The sequence below is a fragment of the Triturus cristatus genome, chromosome 7, assembly GCF_964204655.1.
Source record: "Triturus cristatus chromosome 7, aTriCri1.1, whole genome shotgun sequence".
In the NCBI taxonomy this organism is placed as follows: Eukaryota; Metazoa; Chordata; class Amphibia; order Caudata; family Salamandridae; genus Triturus; species Triturus cristatus.
The window spans coordinates 544,225,781-544,248,477 of NC_140590.1; the positions used below are offsets into that span (position 1 = coordinate 544,225,781).

At 43.9% G+C, this 22,697-nt stretch overlaps 1 protein-coding gene across 6 annotated transcripts in view; it reads right to left on the reverse strand.

Annotated features, from left to right (window-relative positions):
• UNK (unk zinc finger) overlaps nt 1–22,697 on the reverse strand; it is a 683,439-nt gene that overhangs the window by 208,008 nt on the left and 452,734 nt on the right. For all 6 annotated transcript variants that reach the window (XM_085616970.1, XM_085616969.1, XM_085616974.1 and 3 more), the window contains exon 9: nt 4,262–4,465. In XM_085616970.1, the coding sequence (XP_085473096.1) occupies nt 4,262–4,465 (204 nt within the window). The remainder of the gene's footprint in view (nt 1–4,261; nt 4,466–22,697) is intronic.

Sequence of the window (22,697 nt, forward strand, 5' to 3'; positions counted from 1 at the left end):
TCTACCTTCCACAGGGTTGTTGTGCATCAGTAATTGCAAGCTAAATTGGCATAGAGGCTGTTGCAGCAGGAAAGGGGGCCTGGGAGGACTGATGCTCGGGATAACCTGTATGCAGCCTGCCAGATCCACAACCCCAGTCACAAAAGAACTGGGTGATGGCAGAGGGGGATGGGGGGACTGGCACGGTCTGTTCGCTAAACCCCTGGAGTAGCTTGGGAATTTCTTTAACGGGTAAGAAAATTGCCTGGAAGGCATCGAAAGACAGGAAGTGTGTGCTGTGACCTACTCTTCTTAAGGCATTCTAAGGCAAAATCAGCTTTTTCGCTAACTGGATGTGAGCCATCGAAAGGCATATCATAAGGGAAGCCTGTACTTCTGCTGAGAAACATGTGGATCACATCCACTCATGGTGATAGAGTACCATATTGGTGCTAACTGCTCACTCCAGAAGTATCAAGGACAGCACAAATCACATATTTGAACACTTCTTGACCATCACAAATGTCTGAGCCAAGGAGGGCCTAAGTTCTTCAGTGCCCGCCGGCAAGATCTCGCTGGCCATGTCCTAGAGGGTGTGCATATTCCAGCCCAATAAACAAACAGGCGCCAATGGTAACCTAACCAAGGAGAACATAAGTTTTCTAAACGCCTTAATCTTCTCCAGCTCCCTGTCCAGGGTGGGGGAGGGGTTGTATGAAATGAATTGGGTTTCACCTTGCTGGTGGAAGCCTAGACCAGCGGACACTCTGAAAGTCGGATTCTATTTCAGGAAATGAGGGTCACCAGGAGCTGATCTAGGACGTCTGGCCACCTATCTATTCAGTGGCGGACATGAACAGGGCTTGGACCTAGTGCCCAATAAGGTGTCAGTAAGGGCTTCTTTAATTAGAAGCAAGGGGTCAGATCAAGCTGACCCCGCTTACAAAACTTCTGTAAGTACATTTGTCTTTACTTCCACTAAATTGAGCTGTAGGTCCAGGATCTCAGTTACTCGTCGAATTACTAAAGCAAAGGAAACACCCTTTTCCATTTGAGACCCAAGAGGAACATTCAACCCTGTATCAGGAGAGGTACCTTCAGTAAGGTAACGTAAATCGTGTTATCATAATGGGGAGGTAAATAATCTCCATCCCTGCCATCGACATCTCTGGGTGGTGGGAAGCTCCCGTGTGAGTCAGAGCCAAACACACAGTGGAACCTCTAAGGTAGTGCAAGCATAGGCTCAGACTCAATTTGGATGGGAACTGGGTGCATTGTAGCAGATTGAGTGTGACCTTGGATTCTCCTCCAGCATCTGCTTTGATGCAAGAGGGACTAAAATGGGTCTCGGAGCTAGGGTGGAAGTCTACACCCGATTTGGTGCTGAATCCGTGATGGGCCAAACAGCTTCAGATGGCACGGAGGATGGATCCGCTAGCGGTAATCTGAATGAGAGCTCCTGAGGATCCTTGGGGCAAAAGGTGCGCCAGGGGGAGCCTGAAGAGTGACAAAGATATGCAGCAGTGTCACCGATGGCCCGGGGAACTTGGGTACATCGAGATAAACCATCAGTTCCTAATAGTAGATCGGGAGCAAGATCAATTGGTACCTTACGCCCTTGAGGCTTTTCATTTGATAGAGCGGCAGGATGGTTGAGTCCCGCTGCGGTTTCTTATGTTCTTATATTTCCACTTGGACTTTGACCAAGAAGAAGACTTTTTGGTGGAGCGGTCTTGGGAGCAGGACTGCACCCTCGGCTTGGAGTGGGATATTCAAGCGGCAAGCTAATTCTTCCAGTATTCAGTGACATACAGTCCAGTATCACCTTTGGATGCATGAGGCCGCATTCATAACACAATCTGAAGCTGTGCCCCAAATCCAAACACACCTTGTGCGGGTCTGTGGCCAACATCTGTTTTCTGCAGGAGGTTGCCAATGTATGAAGTTTAAGACATTCTAATATAAATTTAATTTTTTTTTTTTTAAATCTATACATACAATACAGAAACATTTTATTTGCTGGTGAGGTTATCAAAGCACGGGTTCCATTACAGAGTTTACATTATTAGTTTACTTTAAATGCAAAGCATTGCAAATAGTACCTAATCCATATCCTGAACGCCATAATGACAAAGGTCACATACACTCTCCTTTCCCTGCGGCTTTTACCATGCCGCTGTCATGCAATTTAAGGGCAAACATTTTTGTCGTACTAACATCAAGAATCACTGAACTCCATGATCAATATTAGGCAAATATTTGAGGATTCTTAACTGAACATGAGGTTAATACACCAAATGTATTCTTATTAATACACAATTCAGAAGCCATAATAAAAATGAACTGTCCGACTCTTGTATTAAAAACTTTATAGCTGAATAGACGACCATGAGATAAGAGTTTTCAGCTTTAAATTAAATGCATGTAAAGCATAGGTAAAAAACTGGAGTATTGACTTTTCACTTTCAACTTTAAAGATTTCCAAATGCATAGTCTTAATGAATTTTCGTCACTAAATAACAACCAATATACCCAACATATCACGGCCGCCAGATTCTGTACCTGATCTAACTATCCCACACTCTAATCTTATTGCTTCAACTGCAGCAAGGGTATTTAAATTACAGCTTTTTCTTAAACCTTGACCCTCCACTTTATCTAAAAAGCCCTTTTCCTGATGTATATAATTTTCACTGCATAAAGCAGGGTTGGAGGGACTTTTGCTCAAGTGTAAAAAAAAGTCTACGGCCACCAGCATTATTTAAAGCTTGTAACCCACTGACCTGAGAGGTTGCCCTACTAGAACTGAGTTATGAGGTAATTTACAAGCAAGTTGCTAGAGAAAATCTTTCCTAAATAAAAATAGGATGTCACAACTTCCAGTTTTTCTTTCCAATATACCAATATTCTTTATAGGGCTTTCCAAACCTGGATTTCTCAAAAAATACAATTTTATTCTTGGAGACATTTATTTTTAAGATATGAGAAATCGCAAACTGATGAAGCAGGGATTTATTATTAATGCCCTTTGAGGTTAAACTAAAAATTATGAGATCATTGGCATATAATAAGCACAGGAAGGGGCACCTCCCTATTCTTGGTGGATCTTCTTTAATACCATTAAGCTCTTGAGGCAAATCCATACATACAGCAAGAAATGAATGGCCACCTGAAGATATCCCTTCTTTAATCCATTAGTTGTCACAATTTTGGAAAATAGTCCCAGCCTGAGTAATTTTTTCCATAATGTTGACCGATCCACCCGACAAAGTCCATGGAGAAATCTATAAATGCTGCATAGACCGGTTGCTCTTGAATAAATGTATATTTTTCAGTGATCAATTGAAGCATAGCAACATTACCAAGAGCACTATAATTATACATAAACCCAGCTTGTTCAGTAGAAATTAGATCCCCCCTCTTCTAGTGTGGAGCTGTTTCAAGATACTTTAAAAAAAATCTAACCAACCAAAACAAACAGCACTTTTTGCCTATAGTTTTTCAGTTGATTTCTTTGACCCTTTTTATTAAATGGGACTGTGACACGTCCTGTCCAGGAGGCGTGAACACTACATTGTTGATAGCAATAGCTAAATACTAGAGTTAAGAAAATATACCAGAGCTTGGCCTTTCTTCTTATTATGGAGAAGGGGATTTAATCTCCACCAATTGCCATGGAGAATCTCATATCCTAAAGAAATCTTTCTATTTTTACTTTTACCAGGGGGCCAAATTTAAGACGCGTTTTACAAGGAATATTCTAAAGGTGAGGAATCTGGGTTTAGAAATATACATCAGAAACTCTGTCTGTTAGTGACTTTGGGATGCAGGAATACCAAGCCATTATATATTAGCCCCCTAAAAAATGCAGAATGACATTGAAGAATTGGCGCATTCACACCAAGTCTAGAGGTTTTTTTGTATCCGTTATCACCTAGCCATTTCAATTGCTTTCAGTTTTTAGCTGGTGAAATAGCTAGGAGAGAACAAATGGGATTTTTGTAGCTTGGATGCAACTCCTAAATTGGTCGAACAACGAATGACAGAATTCTTGTAAATGAGCCCCATGTGGAATATCTAGGCTGTGATTGTATGGTTTATGTTCTCGCTAACGTGTTCTGAACAGTGTGTGGTATAGCATGATGGAGAGTATTGCTGCAACAAAAGTAACAGTTAACTGTGGGTATGAGGATAATTGTGCCTATTCTTCTTGAAAATACAGGATTTTATAGCAATCCAATGTTTTATATGCATATTTTTCCAAGAATAGAAGTCTGCTAACCTGGCTTTTCAAACTCTTTAGGTAATCTGCTGCCACTTGGTCTTCTCTCTCAAAACCTGGAGCTTTCTTGTAGTTGCCAGAGGACGCCCCAGATGTTTCTGAGGGGAGGCAGACGCTCTCCCAGCTGTGTGGATTTCCACGTAGGCTAGGTGGTGACCCACAAACATTTGAGGGACTGCCAAAGCTGCTGGTGCTGCACAACATCTGAAAGGAGACAGAACAGTTGCTGTAAGGTGTTAAAAGGAACCCTGAAGACAAGTCAGGCCCATATTGGCAAGTATATAAGGATTAAATCTGAGACAAATCAGAATGCTACATTAACAATTTTTTTCACCTCTCACCACTGCCTTCTGAAATGTTAAAACAGATTTTGAGGCTTCAAATAGATCTTTCACAGGTGGTGCATTTTTGCCATTTGCTGGTCGGAAAAGTGGTACTCTGAAATCTTCCATTGTTAATGTATATTTTAGTGAAATTATTTTTATTGCTCCATGTCACAGGATGTAGAGTAAATGGTATGTGAAAAAATAACTGTGCAAACTTGAAAAATATTGCTACGAGTTTTGACGTAAAAAATAGATTCCTTGGTCCCTTTCATGTAAAGGTATAACAAAGCTTTTACTTCTTCTACCTGCAGTAGAAACTTCTGTGCTGAATATTTTAAAGTGTTGGTCTTTTTTGTGTTTAGGTTTCAACATGTACACACTGCCTAAAACATATCAATATACTTGTTTACAATTACTTAAACCCTAGTGACCACATCTCTAAACTGCAGCATTCGGTTCACTCGTCTAAAGGGATGTAAGGCATGTTTTTTTAATTGTAAGGACAATAAATACCATGTGCAGATACGCTCCCACTGACGCAGATGGGAACAGTAACCTGTTTTCTTCTTGTTGTGTCATAAGAATGAAAATGAAACACTTGACTCAGGGAGAACCTCTAGTATCACAGCATAGATGGTTCACATATAAAACAAGACTCTTGATTGATCTTTCATTATGTTTAATTGCTCTAAAAACTCGTGTGAACAGACCCACAGTTACCAAATGCACTTTCCCTTTGCGTAACAGAGAGCTTTGCAGGGTGAAGGACAGGATATATTCATATCCAACAGTTCATTGTATAACTTGAAGGGCCGTTTTTGCTACACAGTATTTCCAAGTTTAAGTCAGGAAAAATCAACTTTCTTTGGTCCTCAAAGTTCAGCACGTTCTTAAAGGTAGCTGCCCTAAGTGCAGTATTCACAGATTAGCCTGTTAAATAGCCAGCATTGTGGCCATCCTGCTGAACACCACTCGGCCACCATAAAGGGCTGTCTTAACATTTTACTTGCTTGAAAGGGCACATCTCAACCCATGACTTTTCCACTTCACTGCGAGAGGTCTTCACGACCTCCTTCAAATGACGTACCTCAGAAGGGTGTGAATTCAATGGCACCAAATGTAGGTTGTTTAAATCCTACTGTCTTCCTGCTGCACTCGTTTTGTTACGCTATCTATATTATCTGCAGCATTTTGTCGAATTTCAATTCCTTTTCTGCCATGACTTTATTAAATCTCCAGCTGTTAAAGCCAACTTTGCATTTCACAGCTCTCAGTTCAGGATCCATTGTTAGGACTGTAGACCTAGACTTGCCAACTTCCGCTGCAGGCAACATGCTGTATTATGTTGACAGCCTACATGCAAGCAGGCAATGTTTCCACTCCATTTTCCAGGCTACCACAGTCTCTTCTGATGCTTCTCCTTCTTATTCAGAGTGTAGGTGTGGATGGGAGATGGATCTCCAGATTTGAAATATCAGACACTGTAGCTTACTTCTTTACCCCATTACATTGCTGGATTTGTTTGCAACAGTAGTAACAACAATTGAGTACCTTTCCCTAGGAAGAGTATGTACATGTGCATCAGCTCCTCCATCCTCCGGTGTACACCATTCTCCTGTCTGAGACATTAAAACCCAGTCAAGGAAGGCCATCTCTGTGTGGAATTGAGCAAAGACCACTAACACCAGCAAATGTGCTGATGTAGACAACTAAGCCCTACCAGTGCCCATCCTTACACACTAACTGCATCAGACAACCTACAGTTCCAGTCACGCATCTCTTCTCTGGCACAAATAGCTTGCTAAGCACTGACCTCTGGGCACACATCTCCCCACAAGCACCACGGTAAGTCGCCTTAATGCAACAGAAAACTCTAAGCCAGACAAGAGAATTATTGCACCTTATTTCCCTAACTGCATTCCCCAGGGATGCCACAAAAGGGCTGCTGCCTCCGATTGGGGAGATGGGGTCAGTGCTGACTTTTGCTCTCATAACTCTGCTCCCTGTGATTATTCAGGGATACCAGGGTTTGACTCTGCTAACAGCAAAAACATGAGATGCCAAACATGGCACTATATTTGAGGGGCAGGGTATGTTTACTTGCTTAAAGTTTGCAAGGGCTGCTTCAGGAACCGAAAAGTGCAATGGTAGAAGCGCAATCAACTTCTCCAAACATGCCTGATCTCAGACTGCAGGCAATGTTTTACATTCTTCTGGAGCTCACGATTTCCAATCAGTGAAACAAGTATTGGGCGGAGGAAGCATCAAAGACCCACATGTTGATAGTGTTGCCTGATCTTAGCTGCCAAGGGTTCCATAACTAGGGCAAAAAGAAGGGTAGATAGTGGGCACCCCTGGCGCGTGCCCCGAGAGAGGAATATCGAGGATGAAATGTGTCCATTGATCAAAATTTTCACTGTTGGTGAGGTATATAAAAGCCGGACCCATGATATGAAAACGATGGGAAATCCCATACACTGCAAGATGGTGAAAAGATAATCCCATTCCATCTAATCAAAGGCTTTGGAGGCGTCTAGGAACACCACCACCAGCGCTAGCTGTGGGTCTACAGTCTGCAGGATAGAGAAGAGTGTCCTAAGATTGTGGGAGGTAGCTCTTACGGGGATAAACCCAGCCTGTTCTGGGAGGACCAATTTTTCCATCAAAAGGCTGAGACGGTTCGCCAGTAATTTAGCAAGGCTTTTGCATCTGTATTTATGAGAGAAAGTGGTCGGTAAGATTCGCAGCGGTCTGCAGTTTTGCCCGGTTTTAGTAATTATAGCCTCCCTCATCGAGGCAGGTAGGATCTGAGTTTCTTGGGCCTCGAAAAAGACTTCCTTCAGTACCGGGAGCAGCTGATCAAGGTAAGTTTTATAGAAATTAATGGGAAGACCATCGGACACCGGCACTTTTCCTGATTTCATTTGCATGATGGCCTCCCGCAGCTCATCATCACCCAAGAGTTATGTCTTCTAGGTAGGGAGTGAAGTCAGGGGGAGAGTCGCTTTGCGAGCTGTATAGGTCTGTATAGTATGTAGCAAATATGTGCAATATTTTAAGACTATCCCTATGGCGTATCCCGTCACACTCTATCACATCCAGGACGTAGCTGGAAAATCGAGGTTGCCTAATAGTATTCGTCAGTGCTCGATCAGGCCTCTCGCCTTCCCCGTAACGACGGGCAGTAAAATATTTGCCTCTAAATTTAGCTTCCCGTTCTGCAGTAGCAGTGTAGTCCGTGAGTTTCTCGCGGAGCATTGCTTTTTGGGCACCAGAATTGGCGTTCCACATGTATGCTTAAAGTTGTTTGATTTCAGCCTCTAGGCGTCGCAAGTTTCTCCTAATATCCGGAGCACCCCAAAGCTTTTGGACATACATGCACCTCTGACAGTGACTTTAAAAGCCTCCCAAAGTGTATCTACATCCTCAACAGAGCCTTTGCTCCTAGCAAAAAAATCTGCTATTTCTTCCCTTATTTCAGCTTGAAAGACAGTGTCCAAGAGCGCTTCCGGTATGAGCCTCCAACATCGCGGGGTGGCAATTGAGTTAAGGGGGGTGATTTCTAGGTACACCGGCGCATGATCTGAGTATGTGCGAGCCAAATGTTTAGCAGTTTGAATCCAAGGGGTCACCCCACGTGAGCAAACCCAGTAGTCCAACCGCAACCAAGTTGTGTGTCCTGCTGTATAAAAGGTGCCTTCCCCATCAGCGGGGTGTACGTAACGCCATGTAACCACAAGACCATGCTCCGCAAACAATCCAGACGGGGCCTCCCGAGCATTGGTTTAATGGTGAGGAAGGGGGTTAGACCTATCCATGGATGGGCATATAGCAATATTAAAATCCCCACCCCATATGACATGTGTGGAGCCTATCTTTAGTATGCGTCCCCAGAGAGCGGTAAAGTAATCAGGGTCGTCCACAGTAGGATCATTACTATAAGCGTGAGTGATCGATTGTGTGCCCAATGTACCCCAGAGTATGCAACTGCGGCCGGAGGGGTCGCTGTACGTGCCTCCCAGTATGAACGGTGTATTTCTTTTAACTAATATAAGCGTGCCCGTGAGTACGTCGAGTAGGAGGAGAACACTCGTGCAGAGGCCCACTTACTGCCATAGCAGGAAGGACGTCGAGGGTCCAGGTGTGTTTCTTGGAGCATGGCTCTCTGTATTTGATAGCTATCTAAATACGCCAGTATTTGTCTCTGTTTCTGAGGGTCACGAAGGCCCCTGACATTCCATGTGATTAATTTGATACAAGGTTGGTCAGTTTGCGTTGCCATAACAGGTATGATGAAGCATTATGGAGAGTATGTTGTCGTCAAAATGTACCGTGTCCACTCACATAATATCCGTCAGGTCTAGCAGCAATTGTCCAGTATGTAACAGAGCAATGAAAAACATTCCCATCCCGTCCCCTCCCCCCAAAACAAAAAACCCTCAGTGAATAAGCATCAGAACAATCCACTAACAACAATGCCACCCCCACCCACAACAGGGAGGACCTGGCTTGGCAGGTCGGGCTAGACTGTTCCCATGAGGCATAGGGTCAAGACTGATTTGCATATGGCTGGGTTCAAACTGGAATGGCATGGTGAGCAAAAAAACGATGGATATAGGCCCAGATCTCTGTACTGGGGTGAATGTATGACATTGTTCTGCATTCTGTCCATCAATAGTTCTTTTTGCATTCCACAACGGCACCCCAATCATGCCGGCATGTTGTTGCCCACCCAATACCTCCCAACAACGTGGCCAGATTACTCTAACCAGATTAGGCCAGCAGAGCGAGGAATAAACACAACAATAAAAAACAGAAAAGTAAAAGTAGCATGAGGGATCGCCCATGGGGGGCGGGGGCGCCAGTGGGCAGTATTCCCTTCCCATATCACAACTCTAACTGCTTTGCAGTCCCCAGGTGTCAGAACATTTGGGGTAGAGCGAAGTGGGGGGGAAGGGTGCTTGATGATGTATCATTTAGATCTACCAACAATAGAACAAGGCAATTTAAATATTCAGTTATAACCACAGTCAATATTCAAAGCCTACAAGCCACTTATTTGTCCGTGACCAGCCTGAAGGAGAGCAGTTCGATCAGGAGAGGTTAACACAGTCCCCATCAATGAGAGGAAAGTAATGCGCAGGGTAACAGTGTCGCGTTACAGCATGGCGAAGTCCACCAAAGGCGAACATTGCTTGTGACAGTTGATCACAGCTCAGCCAACGGATGGTAAAGGAGATCTGGAAGTGCGGTCTCGACGCGGCGAGCGTTTAGTGGCAGTTTTTAGAAAATCTTCCACTTGTTGCGGATTTGTGCATAAGAAGTGCTGCCTTGGTGTGTAATCCGAAGTCTCGCAGGATACAGGAGGGCATATTCTATTTGAGCCTTGCAAAGTTTCTGCTTAACAGTAAGGAATTTCCAGCGTGCGTCCTGTACTGCCAGAGTGAAATCTGGATAAATGGTAAATGCATTGCCTTCAAATTGCAGTGGCTTCAGTTCGCGGGCCTTCTGCGGTGCAACATCGCGGTCTCGATAATTAAGAAGTCTGGCAATGATGGGTCTCGGGGTGTCACCGGGGGGGGGGGCTCAAGGAGCGATGTGCGCACTCAACCACCAAAGGAGACCTTTAGAAGACGCTCAATATAGTCTTCCATGCGTCCCGTATTCGTACTCTCAGGTATGCCAATTATGCGAATATTATTGTGACAACTTCTAGCTTCAATATCTTCATTCTTGGCCGCAATAACTTTCAGCAGCTTGTCCATCTGCGTCACCTGGGCTTGCACCTGAGAAGTGGCATCCTCATTCTCGGATATGCGGCGTGCAGCCTCCTTCAACTGCCCATCATGCTTGTCCACCTTTTGGACCAGAAAGTCCAGACGATGGTTCATCGTATCCATTTTCCTGGACAGGTCGGAGAGACTATGCTGGACAGCCAGGAGCAGCATCTTAATGCCATCTTCGGAAGATTGTGAGGTTATTTGTGCTTTGTCCATATTGGCCATTTCAGGATCCGCAGAGGCCGATCGCATTGTGGCTTTTTTGGCGTCAAAGGTGAATCTAGGCTGACTGCTATCAGGCTTCCCCATTGCGCCCTTCCACGCGTCTAGGTGGCCCCACAATATAGGTGGACAGATGTCCCTGAACCACTAGGCTGGTTAGGATGTAGGCGGCGTCACATCCGGTCAGTAGAGTGGGATACCGCTTGGAGATGAGGTACCGTACAGAAGATCAGCTGTGGGAGTAGAGAGGCCACCCTCTGGCAGCAGGTAGTTGAGTGCAGGCTCCCGCTTAGACAGCGAGTTTCAAAGTAGGCCTCCGCTTGTGTTCCACAGCCCAGGAAGGTCCCAAATGTCAATGCACCGCAACGGATGCAGAGCGAGCGCCTGGTAGTAAGTAACATGCAGAGCCCAAAATTTCAGGTACAGCCTTGTTGGGTATTAGGAGGGCCACTCATGAATGTCAAGGATGATGCAGACATTGACAGCGACGTTAGCAAAATGAAGATTGTATTGCTGCCAGTCTCCCTGCCACAAAGGAATGAAACCGCATGGCGACTTAGGGGCTATGTTGAGAGGGAAGGCAGTCCGTGCAATATCGCCTAAGCAGGGTGGAGGCGTTGCAGGCCGACCACAGAGGGCCAGTGCGGGGAGATGCGCTGGTCAGACACTCACTAGGGTCCCTCCTAAGGCGGCGTGTCGTGCAGCACATCCCAGAAACGGTATTTCAGGCGGCACTGTACTGGGGCAAGGAGTATCGTATGCGCCGCCACTCACGCGCCTGCTGCAGTTGTGCGGGGTGAAAAAAAATGGTGCAGCACACGCCGATAATTAGCGCACCGAGAATGAATGCCTCGTAGCCCTCATGCACTCTACCATATCCTCACCGGGTGAAGTCACAGACGTCTTGAGAGGAAGGAAATGCCCGCAGCGCAAACAGGGAGCGCTCCAGCGTGAAGGAGGCTGGCTTGTGGAAGGGAAGCTCCGGCGCGGACTTGTCTCGGGCCAGGCCTAGCACCGCGTGGGATCCCCTGGGCTCAAGTGGAAGCGGCAGCCGGCCGGGCCTTCAGCTTTTGCTTCATCTAGGTTCGCCCGCAGCAGGTAGTGTCCCATGGGTGGCTTCCTGTAATCCCCCCAGCTGCAATTTTTATCCCCCAGCATGATCGGATGGTCTAATGAGTAGGTAGACAGTGGCAGAGCTTAGTTCTTGCTGGAAAATATCAGGATAAATGCCGGATTTCTTCGTCAAGCTTCCAGAGCCTCACATATATGCGGCCATCATGGATGTGTGCCACCTAGCACCCCCGTGCTCACATTTCTGGCTAATGTTTTAGCCTCATCTAGTCTAGTCAACTATCAGAAACGGCTTGCTCTCAGTGACTATGTATCAACTCCTGCATTCACTCACTTCATTGTGCAAGGTTATAACGTGCCAGTTATGAAGTGCATTGCTACTCGCAATCAGCAAGTTATATGATGAACGATGGACTTCTCTTCCCACAACTGCATTGCGCTTCCTATTCTCATATTCTGTCAGGTTTAGGGCGGCATGCGCTAAGATCCATTGTGGTAACGCACATGGGGCTGCTTCTTTGGCTCGCTGGTGGGTGCTGTGCTCCCATCGTAGGTAATGGGTTTTGCCTTGCATCAAAAGTGCTCTCATGTTGTTATTTACTTTTGTTTCATTTTACGTGTTTGTTTTTACTTAAATTGTTGCCTTTTTGTAGGAGCTCTTATAACTCTTTCGTGTCTTACAGGAGATTTTTCCCTTGGGAACTACAGTTCCCATCATGCTTAGAGGAAGTTACACGGAGAGCGTGACAGCGCTTATGTCAGCGACCACGCCCCTTCCTCTGTGCTCACTATTCCCTTGGATGTTCCAGAGTACGGAGCTCTCGGCCCTTGTTCCTGGTCTTCTCCTCCTGGAGTTTTGCAGTTCAGGTTTGTGGCCTTGGTGTTGTGTCCTGGGGCTTCCGAACTTGGTTTCGGATCTGTTTAGCTCCGGGGCCCCTGGTGCTCTTTGTTGGTTGGTGCCAGCTCCCGCAGTACACGCTGGGCCTCCTGCTGTCCTCCACAGGTCCGTGCCAGCTCCCGCTGCAGTTTTTTCTTCGCATCTAGCAACTCATTTGATGAGGAGCAGAGTAGGTCGTACTCTGCAGGTAAGAAGAGTATTGTTCATTACGAAAAGCAGCATAACGAGTGACTCTTCGTTCTAGTCAACTCATTTGCATATGCCCTTGTATAAGCTCTTAGAATCTGGGCATCTTCCTTTTCTTTAGTATAAAAGTCTTTGCATATTCTCTGGTACTAAGTGATTGTACGACAAGACAGCAGAAGCTCATTGATGATTTCGCATGTATGTAATGCTACAAGACATGGTATTGTTGTATGGAAAAGGATGACTATTTTGACAGTCATTTCGTTTACTAGTGAGTGCTTTTAACTCATGTGCAACACTTTCTTAGTGATGTAAACTCATGTGCAACACTTTCAATATTTTTGTAAGACAAGACCCTCATGTTTAGAATCATAAAGCACAAAAGATAATAGCGAGATAAACTCTAGGGAGGTTTTGGGCAAACTTGTTTTACTTTTTGCTGAAGTGGTTTTGTTGCATTTTAACATTTTCCTTTATAGATCTCCTTCCCAGCTGTTCCCATCCTAAATTCCCTTCCTCCAGCTTGATCACTTTAATCCTCTGTTATACTAAATCAGAGTTGAAGGTATCGAGAGGTGGGTCATTGTGTCTTCACGTCCAGATCCTGAGGAAGGAAGCTCACCTTGACAGAATAGTGAGCCCATGAATTTTATTCCTCCCGGTCTGCACGAGAGATTACAATGGCCACCTTAGATGACCTTTTAAAGGTTTGTACACAAATGCAGAGGGATTTAGTGGAAGCAAAAAACGTTACAGCAGCTCTTTCTGATAAAGTAGATCGCATGCAGCAACAAGGTACTAGTATTCCTTTTCCTCAAACCACATCTGCGTCTAGAGTGGACTCACAACCCTCCACCAATATTGCTGTGAACATTCCTACGCAAATTCCTTTGGCTACTCCCGAGCGCTTTTCTGGGGACCCTTCTAAGGTGCAAATATTCTTGACTCAGGTGGAATTGCATTTTACGTGTAGACCTGCCGCATTTCCGGATCCTCAATCCATAATCGCCTTTTTGATAACCTATCTGTCGGGAGACGCAGCCACTTAGGCTGTTCCTTTGGTGCGACAAGATAGCCCGCTATTATACAATTAACGAAAATTTGTGGAGGAGTTCGAAAAAATATTTGACAGACCTTATCGGCTAATCGAGAATTATTAGAACTAAGGCAGGGAAACACGGACTTGATTTCATATTTATCACAGTTGAATACGTTGATAGCCGAAACCTCTTGGCCAAAGGAAAAAAGAGCAGCTCTATTTTATCTGGGACTGAAAGACGAGTTAAAAGACGTTCTTGCACAGATTGATCCTCAACCAACAACGTGTCCTGAACTAATAAATCTAACTTTGCGATTAGATCACAGACTCTCTGAAAGAAAGTCAGACAGGAAAAAGCCTGATAAATCCAGTTGGCGTATTGAGAAATCCAAGATACAGCCTCTTCCTTCAGAGGCCACAGTTGAGCCCATGGAAATAGGAACCCTTAGACAACCCTTATCCAAAGACGAAAAAGACACTCGTCGCAAGAATGGGCAGTGTTTGTATTGTGGTCGTAAGGGACATTTCGTTAAGGACGGTCCGATTAAACCTAAAGGGAAGAATCCAAATACCAAAACTGTGGCTGTAACAGATAAGTTGACGGAAAACTAATTTGCCCAAGATGTTTGGAAGGGGATCTCTTGGGTACCCTTGCCTTCCCTTCAATAAATTCTTGCGTTTCAAAAGATAAAACCCATTTTCGTTTATCAGTACAGATCACGCTGAACACCACAGTGCATCAAATGGAGGTTTTAGTGGACTCTAGAGCAACAGGGAATTTTGCTGATTTGGAAACGGCTCAACGCTTACGCATAATATGTGTAAAGAAAGAAACACCTGAAATCGTACAAGCAGTTGATGGGAAAATGTTATCTGGAGGACCGGTAACCATGCAAACTTCCATAATTCTCATGTCCTGTACAGATGCTAAGGAACAAACACATATCGAAGAAGTGCAATTTGATGTTATTCAGGCCCCACAATATGGTTTCATTTTAGGAATGCCGTGGCTCTGTTTACATAATCCTGTGATTGATTGGGAAAAAAGAGAACTCCAGTTTCTTTCCAGTCATTGTTCTTCTCATTGTTTCCTTCAACCAACAAGTGCAAGGACAGATTGCCACAGCAGAAGAAAAAGAAACTACCTTGCTAATCCAATATCAGCAATTTCAAGACGTCTTCAGTGAAGCCAAAGATGCTGTTCTGCCACCACATCGGACATATGATTGTCAGATCTTATACCTGGTTCTTGTGTATCAAATTGTCGCATATACGCTCTATCCGAAACTGAGAACCATCACTTGCGACAATATCTAGATCAATACTTGGAGAACGACTTTATTCGTCCATCTCGGTCTCCAGCAGTGTCTCCTCTTTTTTTTTTATTCCGAAAGCCAATGGTGAATTAAGAACGTGTATTGATTATAGGGCCTTAAACAAGATCACAATAAAAAATAAGTACCCCCTTCCACTGATTCCTGTCCTTTTGGATCAGGTGAAAACAGCAGTCATTTACACTAATTTGGATCTTAGGGGAGCATACCATTAGGTTTGTATTCGACAAGGAGACGAATGGAAGACTGCCTTTAAAACACAATATGGACTCTTCAAGTATTTCGTCATGCCTTTTGGGCTTTGCAACGCCCCAGATGCGTTCCAATTTTTCTTAAATGATGTAATACGAGAATATTTGGACCTGTTTGTCATTGTGTATATTGATGACATTTTGATTTATTCAGACACCGTCAACGCTCATGAAAGCCATGTTAACAAGGTTTTAACCACTGTTCAAAAACATCATCTATACTGTAAGTTATCTAAGTGTGACTTCCATGTTACTCAAGTCGAGTTCTTAGGAGTAATTTTGACACCATCTGGGATGAAAATGACGGCCAGGAAGATACAAGCTTTTGCGGATTGGCCAATCCCCAAATCTGTTAGAGATGTGCAATGCTTTGCAAATTTCTACCGTCGTTTTATCGATCACTTTTTTTCAGTTCACGCATTTGTTGCGAAAAAAGGTGAAGTTTGATTGGACACCTGAAGCTGATTCTGCTTTTCGAGCTCTCAAAGGGGCTTTCACAGCTGCTCCGATTTTAATGCATCCAGATGTTCAAGAACCATTCATTATAGAAGCGGACGCATCAGATGTAGCCATTGGCGCCATTTTGTCCCAAAAACACTCAAACACTGGACAACTACATCCCGTGGCTTATGTCTAGAAAGCTAAATTCGGCTGAACAGAATTACACGAAAGCCGAGAAAGAGTTGCTCGCCATCCACGACGCTTTCAAAGAATGGAGACACTATCTTTTGGGGGCACGTTTTACTGTTAAAGTGTATACAGATCACAGAAACCTTCAGTTTATGAGTGAGCTCGAGTGTTAACACCACGCCAGCTACGTTGGATGATGTTCTTTACCGAATACGATTTTATTGTGACTTATCAACCTGGACTTGACAATAAAAAAGCTGATGCTTTGTCTAGGAAAGAGTCTTCTTTACATAGACTGGAAGGACCACCTCAAACGATTATCACCCCTACCAAGGTGTTATGTGTATTAACAGCAGAACAGTTTTTTTACAACATTCATACACACTTTCCCCCTTCTTCTTGGTCACAGTGGATTAAGCAAAGCAAACCTCAGACTATTAGAGCGGGGATACCTTTTCATGGACAACAAGTGTATTTACCCACCAAAGAATTACAAGAAACAGTGTTCAATTAGCTACATTCAATCCCGTTGGCAGGTCATCCAGGACCCAAAAAGACTGTGGTGAAGATACAAAGAACCTTTTGGTGGCCAACTATGACCAAAGACATTACACGGATGGTTTAGGACTGTGAAATATGTGCACAAAACAAATCTGATCACAGTAAACCAAAAGGATTGTTACAAGTTCTTCCTACACCTTCCACACCGTGGGAACATGTGTCCATGGATTTCATCACAGGCTTGCCTCCAGTGCAACAACATTCAGTTATTTTAGTAGTTATCGACAGCTTAACCAAGTATGCTCATTTTATCGCCTGTAAAACCTAACCAACATCTAGTCAACTGGCACAAATATTTTTATAGCAAATTGTGCAATAACATGGATTGCCTACGGTACTTTTATCAGACCGTGGATCTCAATTTTCTTCTACATTCTGGCAACAATGATGTTGCACCTTACACATCACATCAAATATGTCAACAAGTTACCACCCACAAACAGATGGTCAAACCGAACGTCTCAATCAAACATTACAACAGTATTTACGATGTTATGTCTCAGAAGCAAAACACTCTTGGTTGGACTTACTGTGGATGGCAGAAGTAGCGTACAACACCTCACCACATTCTTCCATTGGTACGTCCCCTTTTGTCAGTTTATACGGATATGTACCCAACACTATTCCAGTGACTCTACCTAAGGCAAGTTCCAATACACCAGCAGTACAGAACTCTGTCCGTCATATGCAACAAGTACATCACCAGATTCACAAGAATCTTCTTCAAGCTAAATGAAAGTATAAACAGCAATACGATAAACACCATAGACCTGGTCCGCTCTATAACCCAGGGGACAAAGTATGGCTTTCCACTAAAAACTTTGTCTTTAAAACAAGAAGTGTTTTCCATCCAAAATTCATTGGGCCATAAAAGACTGAACGTCAAGTCAATCCAGTTACCTATAAATTACCAATTACCCAGTTCCTTACGGATTCATCCGGTGTTTCACACTTCTCTGTTGAATCTGCCAGTAACACATGCCCAGAACGTCCAGCACCTCTTCTGGTTCACGGAGAGTGGGAATACGAAATACGTGACATTTTGGATTCCAAACTCAGAGGTTCTGTGTTGTGGTATTTGATATCCTGGAAAGGGTATGGACCCGAAATTGACTCATGGGAGCCTGCAAGAAATGTTCATGCTCCGCGTTTGGTACGATGCTTCCACCTCCGTAATCCTCTGAAGCCGGGCCCTAGACCGCGCTGGGGAGGGGGAAGTACTGTCAGGTTTAGGGTGGCACGCGGTCTAGGGCCCACCCCACGCATTTCACGTATACCCCTTATCCATCACAGTCATGTACTTATGCCGTCATGCGCTAAGATCCATTGTGGTAAAGCACATGAGGCTGCTTCTTTGGCTCGCTGGTGGGTGCTGTGCTCCCATCGTGGGTAATGGGTTTTGCCTTGCATCAAAAGTGCTCTCATGTTGTTATTTACTTTTGTTTTATTTTATGTGTTTGTTTTTACTTAAATTGTTGCCTTTTTGTAGGAGCTCTTATAGCTCTTTCGTGTCTTTCCGGAGATTTTTCCCTTGGGAACTACAGTTCCCGTCATGCCCTTGGGAACTACAGTTCCCATCATGCTTAGAGGAAGTTACACGGAGAGCGTGACAGCGCTTACTTCAACGGCCACGCCCCTTCCTCTATGCTCACTATTCCCTTGGATGTTCCCAAGTACGGCGCTCTCTGCCCTTGTCCCCGGTCTTCTTCTCCTGGAGTTTTGCAGTTCAGGTTTGTGGCCTTGGTGTTGTGTCCTGGGGCTGCCGAACTTGGTTTCGGATCTGTTTCACTCTGGACCCCCTGGTGCTCTTTTTTGGTTGGTGCCGGCTCCCGCAGTACACGCTGGGCCTCCCGCTGTCCTCCACAGGTCCGTGCCGGCTCCCGCTGCAGTTTTTTCTTCGCATCTTGCAACTCATTTGATGAGGAGTAGAGTAGGTTGTACTCTGCAGGTAAGAAGAGTATTGTTCATTACGAAAAGCAACATAACGACTGACTCTTCTTTCTAGTCAACTCATTTGCATAGGCCCTCGTATAAGCTCTTAGAATCTGGGCATCTTCCTTTTCTTTAGTATAAAAGTCTTTGCATATTCTCTGGTACTAAGAGATTGCACGACAAGACAGTAGAAGCTCATTGATGATTTCGCATGTATGTAATGCTACAAGACCTTGGTATTGTTGTATGGAAAAGGATGACTATTTTGATAGTGTCATTTCATTTACTAGTGAGTGCTTTTAACTCATGTGCAACACTTTGAGTGATGTAAACTCATGTGCAACACTTTCAATATTTTTGTAAGTGCAGACCCTCATGTTTAGAATCATAAAGCGCAAAAGATAATAGCAAGATAAACTCTAGGGAGTTTTTGGGCAAACTTGTTTGAGTTTTTGCTGAAGTGGTTTTGTTGTATTTTAACCTTTTCCTTTATAGATCTACTTCCCAGCTGTTCCCATTCTAAATTCCCTTCCCCCTGCTTGATCACGTCAATGCTCTGCTATACTAAATCAGTGTTGAAGGTATCGAGAGGTGGGTCATTGTGTCTTCACGTCCAGATCCTAAGGAAGGAAGCTCACCTTGACATTCTGAATTTCAGTCCAGTGCATAGGGACATTGTGTGGGCCATGTTAATGACATGTCAGCATACAAGATATTATGTTGCTGGTTTGCATTTATTTTCAAATTAGGCTTCCCAGACTTTACAGGACCCTAGGTTTAGAAACCGTTCATAAGTCTGATTCACTATTTGCTTTCGAATCAACAGACAGCGCATGATGTTTGCAGCTTGAAGATGTCCCTCAACTAAAATGATTTCTCTCTCCTCATCCTCCACTTCTATATCAAAGTTCTGCTTTCCACTGTATAAAAATATCAACTGAGAAATCAGAAAAAATGTGCAATCTTTGCTGGAGAGTCAGCTTTGAAATCATTCCACATACTTTTTGTCTCCTCAATAAAGTGAATCTCCTACTTTGAAAAAATGACTTTTCATAAGTTTTTATGTCTGGGGTAAACACTCTTCTTGGGAGTGTAGCAAAAGTGAAATCCAAGATTTGCTACTTACAGATGGGAGTATAAAATTCTCGGCTCTAATACCTTGCGGTTGGATAGAATATCTACCAGGAAGAGCGTTACTTCTGATTGATACTTCTAAATGCAGATTCCTCACCTTCAGTACTTCTCACAAAGGCAGAGGGTTAGCACCAAAAGGTCCTGCGGCATGGAGTGGGAAAAATTACCCTTTTTATGGACTTTACTGTCTAAACAGTCACACTTAAGGGGAGTTCCGTTTTAGCCATGGCATAGCATGTCTTTATGCATAAGATAATCCACCTGGACAGGGTCCATTTCTGCACTGCCTTCCCCTTCTTAGCACCAACAAAACCTAGAAACAGTTGTTCATCTACAAAGTGGTCCCCCCATGCACCTTAAGTAAATACTGAAAGCTCTTCTCAGTTTAAGCCAGCGTAGTCTCTTCTCTTTCAAGGATGGGATGTCTTCCTATGCTCTGTGGGATAGAGTTTTTCTTCCTACTCCTTGACTGCCTTCAGGTGAATCAGGGCGCATTTGTTACATGACTTCAAATTGTGAACTGAATCTAGACCCCTCAAACAAACGTGGTGTGAAGCCATGACTGGGATTGCTTCCTGCATTTGCGACAACACAAAACTATCTTTTGGTGGGGCTTGTGGCAGAGACATTTTCCCTTGCTCACTGGTAATTGTGAAGCATTTGATGTCGGTAGAACCTATGACGCCGAGAGCTCTGACATCAGTGCAGAGGGTTAGCACCTATATGATACTTATTGCTGTCACTTCAAGGGCCGCTGTGGAGTCTGATGGTGCCACCAGCCAGTGCAATTGCTGCTGAAAATCTGGATTCAGTCTGGAGTCGGGAATTATTCTAAAGTTGAGAAATCAGCAGTTAGAAATACCCATCCGAATATAAAAACGGCTTTTTAGGACATCCATCTTTTTCTAGGCGTTGGCATTTTTGGAGCGGAAATTGGTAGTGTTGATTTTGAAACCATTTCAGAATGAAAATGATTAAGGAAATCAATAAATTGACCATATGCTACTACTTTGTATCCCAATAATGAAGGTCTTCTTTGACCTTGAGTATAGATTCCAGAGCTACTGGGTAACTGACTGACTTAGAAGCCAAAATGGCAATTCATTTATTCCTTTTTTCTTTTATGTGAAGAGCTGTGCAGTCTTGTACAGCGCGTGTTGTACCCACACATTTGATGCCTAGTGAAAATAGTGGGGCCTCTGAGATACCGGAGGTGCTTGAGGTCATTTTTTAATCTTTTTTCCCCAAATGCTCCCCAACCAGTGCCCTTACCTCTACCCCCCGCCCTCGCACTCACCCCACCTTTGGAAAACCCTCCATGCCTTCCTCTTGGCCTGAAGCCTTAGGAAGCACCGCACACAGAGTACACACTTAGAAAAACAAAAAAACGCAAGACATAAAAGCCCAATAGTATCCCTAAGACTCCAAAAACCATAGCATAGAAGAAGCAATACAATTGCAAATCGAGGCAATTGGAAGGCTAGAGCATATCTGATCCACACAATTTCCACCTGCTACATTTATTCTCAGCTAGCACCATTTTGATTTATATCACTGACCAACTCATCAGCCTTCTTACATTCTCCAAAATTATACATCGTTATTGTACGTGACTGAGGGCAGCAAGAAATTCCAGCAGTGTCGTGGCCCCTAATTTTCTTAGTGGGTTTATTCTCTTTCCCAGTGCACACTGCCTGTTAAAGGCAATACAGGATACATCCGATCTGATTTCGAACGCTACCTCATCCTCATGAAGTTTTACGCCACCAAAGGGTAGTTCAAAAGCGGTTGCATGGACATTTGATTATTTTTCTAGATATAACATCTCTGACTCAGTCTCTCTTTATTATAGGCTTGCACAGACACCTGCAAAGACATTTTAACAGACACTAAGCTGATTTACATTTCTTCAACTTTGGAGGGATACAATAGATGGAAACTCTATCTGGGGGGACTAAAGATTAGCAGGTTCAGGGAACTGGGGCTTTATTTAGAGCCTGTTTAATACCACAACAAATGATTTTCCTGAATAAATCTGTGCAATAGACAACATTTCTTGGCCTTGCCAAGATACAAGATTTGAACACACCACCGGTTCCCACTCTTACACGATTTGAGAACCGACAGCAGTTAACACCGTACACTGAAAATACCATAGACGGCATGCTGCATAAGAGTAAACATAACTCCATCAGACCCCAATTGGAAGGGATGGTTAGTCTGGCCGTTAGATACAAACAGATGCCAGGCTCAATTCCTAGGTAACATCATGGGATTTACAAACAATAGGCCCAACACACAACATGTGCACTGATCATTTGGGGGTGGTAACAACGTAGTGCTTTTAAGTTGTGTCTTGATTGGCTAAAAACCTCAACACTGTCTCAGGTACAAATGCACTTGTCCCATTTTAATTGATGACCTGGACCTTTGGGAATTTTATGGGTCCTCGAAAATGATGTCAAAAAAGCTTTCTTTATGTTTTCTATAATGAGATATGGATAATACCTCAACAAGTGGCTGCTAAAAGACTGCGCGTGGTTAATAGGGCATACTTCGAACAGGCTCTTCCAGTAGTGGACAACGGTATGACTACCTTATCTTCCAGAATATATTCCCTGGGTAACATTGAATCATCCACAATAGACGTCATACAGCAAGACATGTCTGCATTACAACCCATATCAAAACCAAAGAAGGGAGAGGTAAGAGATAGTGGGGACCTGTCCTCCACAATTCTATGCAAATGATCAACGAAGGTACCCTCTCAAAGAAGGAGAAGAAAGGGAAAGAAAATAAATCTCCTTGCAGAGAACCAGCTAAAATTTTTTATTTTCTTATTCATAAGACCCTCACCCACCCGGGTTTCCCCTTGGTGACATGCTTCCTCATTGGGTCCATCCCTGCCCTCTACGGACAGGGGCGTATTACGACCTACGGATACGCAGGAGCACTAGTTTTGTAAAAATTGGGGGTGTTCTTATATACCTAACTGCTAATGGTGAATCAGAAGGGAGTGGGTTTTCAATATAAATGGAAAGAAACATTTAAAATTACCAATTTAGTAAGTCC